General features: G+C 42.6%; 1 protein-coding gene across 3 annotated transcripts in view; it reads left to right on the forward strand.

Annotated features, from left to right (window-relative positions):
* Positions 1 to 3770, forward strand: part of MTF1 (metal regulatory transcription factor 1) — a 54848-nt gene that overhangs the window by 23691 nt on the left and 27387 nt on the right. For all 3 annotated transcript variants that reach the window (XM_003788150.3, XM_023512151.1, XM_023512150.1), the window contains 2 exons: positions 608 to 846; positions 1810 to 1941. In XM_003788150.3, the coding sequence (XP_003788198.1) occupies positions 608 to 846; positions 1810 to 1941 (371 nt within the window). The remainder of the gene's footprint in view (positions 1 to 607; positions 847 to 1809; positions 1942 to 3770) is intronic.

The raw sequence follows: 3770 nt of genomic DNA on the forward strand, positions 1-3770 counted from the left end.
AGGGGGACAGCTTGAGGCTCTGTCTCAAAAAAAAAAAAAAAAGAATTTATTTGAAGCTGAGCATTGTGGCAGACACCTGTAGTCTCAGCTACCAGGGAGACTGAAGCAAGCAAATCACTTTGAGCCCAAGAGTATGAGGTTGCTGTGAGCTATGATGCCTTGGCGCTCTATTGAGGGCAACAAAATAAAACTCTGTCTCAAAAAAAAAAAAAGATTTTATTTAACTGTAACAGTATATGTCCACCTTTCAAGGGTAGATATACAGGGTGTCCATAAAGGTCATGTGCAATTTAAAATAGTTTAACATGGTAAATTGCACATGAACTTTATGGACACCCTGTGTATTAGAATCTGAAAACACCCTATATCAATTTTGAATACTCATCTACATATAACCTTATCTCTCTCTCTTCACTCATTGTGTGTTGTCCAAGTGTGATTTGATCAACAGGAAGATTTCCCACTTTGCTGTTAGAGATTGTTTTCTGTGTTTATGATGAAACCCATTGTCCCCATCTCTGGAAACTGAGCTCTGGGGGTTTGAGGGGGAGCGTTAAACTTCGGGCAGCTCTTTTGTCCTATTGATGAGTTATCCTCTGTCTGCCAGGTAAAGCGGTACCAGTGCACCTTTGAGGGCTGTCCCCGCACCTACAGCACAGCAGGCAACCTGCGTACCCACCAGAAGACTCACCGAGGAGAGTATACCTTTGTCTGTAATCAGGAGGGCTGTGGCAAGGCCTTCCTCACCTCCTACAGCCTCAGGATCCACGTGCGAGTGCACACGAAGGAGAAGCCATTTGAGTGCAACGTGCAGGGCTGTGAGAAGGCATTCAACACACTGTACAGGTGGGACTGTCCACTGCTCTGCTAGCCTCTGACTCTGACCTTGTTGTGACTGCAGAGCTCATTCTCTTTGTACAGGAGAGAGATTCACTTTCAGGACTTCAAAGAGCATACCTGTGCTCAACTATTTAAAATCCATTACAGGAACTTACTTCTGAAAGGTGGATTTGTCTTGGGTTGGCTAGAAGTCACAGTACATCTGTATTTTAATTTGCATCTCATGGAATTCATTCTGGCCTGGGCATTTTAGTGGGGATTTGGCATAGAGTAATATCTCCCCTTGGCCACAATCTTTATACTAAGGCTCCTGTAATTTTCTTTCCTACCTCACCTTGAGGATAACTGCTCTGCCATGAGAAATGGGGAGTGGCCCACTTAATAGCCATTTCTCTTTTCCATGTTTATATCAGGAGACTTATATTAGTCTTCAATATTGGGTATAAAATAATATAAAAAAAAGCACTTACTGGGGGGATTCAGTACCTTCCTACCCAGTGGGTACAATGCACTGATACATAGCTCATTCCTTGGGTATAGGACGCAACTTGGACTCTGAATTTCACCTGTCATGTATAAGTTATATAACCTAATGATTTGTACCCTTATATAAATCTGAAATTAAAAAAATAATAAATTAAAAGCACTCATTGTGGGCTAGGCACAATTCTAAGTGCTAATGCTCACAACAGCTGATAAGTAAATGGAAGCACAGAGGGATTCTGTAACTGGCTCAAGGTCCCCATCCAAGTAGGATGTGGGGCCATGTGTTGAATGCTAGTCGTCAGTCTCTAGAGTTCCACTCATACCCACTCTGCTACTTCTCTGAATTTCTCTTCAGGCAAAAAAATTTGGATGTTGAGTTACAGGTGTGGAATTTATGCTGTTGGTCCTAAAGCACATTCAGCTGGCATGGGGAGGCTCTGTAGTACCTTTTGACAAAGGGGGTCTCTCTGGAATATTTTGCAGGCTGAAAGCACATCAGAGGCTTCACACAGGGAAAACGTTTAACTGTGAATCTGAAGGCTGCAGCAAATACTTCACCACACTCAGTGATCTGAGGAAGCACATTCGAACCCATACGGGAGAAAAGCCATTCCGGTACATCTTACTGTTTTCTATTTATTATTGACCAGGTTTCAGCTGGGTATCTCGATATACTCTGAAATTTTTCAGAGTCAAAAGAAAACGCCCTTCACTGGTTGTTTCTTTAGTAGTGTTAGCTCCCCCCAGGATAGCTGTGGCCGATGGCTGCAGGTTAGAGGAGTGCCAAGGGATTCCAGGAGCAACCGTATTCTATGATGGTGATGGTGGCCTTTATGCCTCATATTTTCCCTTTATTTTCAAGAAGCATTTGTTGAAACTCATGTGTGTGATAGGTACTTTTATTAGTGCTAGAGAAATACTCAGAAATAGGCCTTCATCTTAAGAACCTTAGCTAGTGGGAAAGAACCCCAAGTAGACAGTGTCTGAGGCAGCGAGTTGCTCAAGTGCCTTGAGCACAGAGAAGGGATACCCACCTAGAGAAGGACGGTGGGGAGGGGAAGAGGAGGCCGAGGGTAAACGAGGGTAGGAATGCTTCCATTAGTGGTGTGTGTATTGTGTATTATATTTTGTTACTTGTTGTTTTATAATATCTCATGCATGTATACAGAGTCATATGGGGGCATCCATTTTTATTTATGTCAACATTTAGGTGCACGTGCATATGTGTCTAATATATATGCACATTATAAGCTTGAAACAGGGACTTGTATCATCTTCTTTCTTCTCTGCTCACAGTGTATAGCATGGTTCTGGACACTCAGTAGAAGTTCAAAACCAGCTTTGGGATGATTATATAAGTTTGTAAGGATCCCCCTCAGTATTGGTAGATATATTGCTGAAAATTGCCCATATACAATGTCTGAATTTTGCAGGGGATATCACTTTTATATTCAAGGTGTTAAGTATGCTACTTGTTGCTCAAATCACTCATCATATTAGGATACTGAGAAACAACTTAGTCTCACTGCTTATAGCTCAAGCGGCTAAGGCACCAGCCTCATACACCTGAGCTGGTGGATTCGAATCCAGCCCAGGCCCACCAAACAACAATGACAACTACAACCAAAAAATAGCCGGGTGGGGTGGTGCCTGTGGCTCAAAGGAGTAGGGCACCGGCCCCATATACCAGAAGTGGTGGGTTCAAACCCGGCTCTGGCCAAAAACTGCAAAAAAAAAGTCAAAAAATAGCCAGGCGTTGTGTCTGGTGCCTATAATCCCAGCTACTTGGGAGACTGAGGCAAGAGAATTGCTTAAGTCCAAGAGTTTGAGGTTGCTGTGAGCTGTGACGCCATGGCACTCTACCTAGGCCAATAGCTTGAGGCTCTGTCACAAAAAAAAAAAAAGAAAAACAATTTAAAAGTCTTCAGAAGCAGTCAACTCTTAGATGCCAATTAAATGGAATTTTTTTTACTTTTGTTTTTCTTTTCTGGATTATCTTCATTTTTCTTTTTTTTAATTGTCTTTTTTTTTTGTTTTTTATTGTTGGGGATTCATTGAGGGTACAAGAAACCAGGTTACACTGATTACATTTGTTAGGTAAAGTCCCTCTTATAATTGTGTCTTGCCCCTAAAAGATGTGTCATACACTGAGACCCCCACTGCCTTCCCTCCTTCCTTCTCTCTGCTCTTTCCTTCTTGATTGGTTTTTTAAATGGATTTTTTTTTTTTTAAACAGAGTTTCACTATGTCACCTTCCATAGAGTGCTGTGGCATCACAGCTCACAGCAACCTCCAACTCTTGGGCTTAAGTGATTCTCTTGTCTCAGCCTCCCAAGTAGCTGGGACTACAGGCGCCCACCACAATGCCTGGCTATTTTTTGGTTGTAGTTGTCACTGTTGTTTGGCAGGCCCGGGCTGGATTTGAACCTGCCAGCTCCAGTGGC

The sequence above is a fragment of the Otolemur garnettii genome, unplaced genomic scaffold (assembly GCF_000181295.1).
Source record: "Otolemur garnettii isolate 467f Iridium unplaced genomic scaffold, OtoGar3 scaffold00025, whole genome shotgun sequence".
Taxonomy (NCBI): domain Eukaryota; kingdom Metazoa; phylum Chordata; class Mammalia; order Primates; family Galagidae; genus Otolemur; species Otolemur garnettii.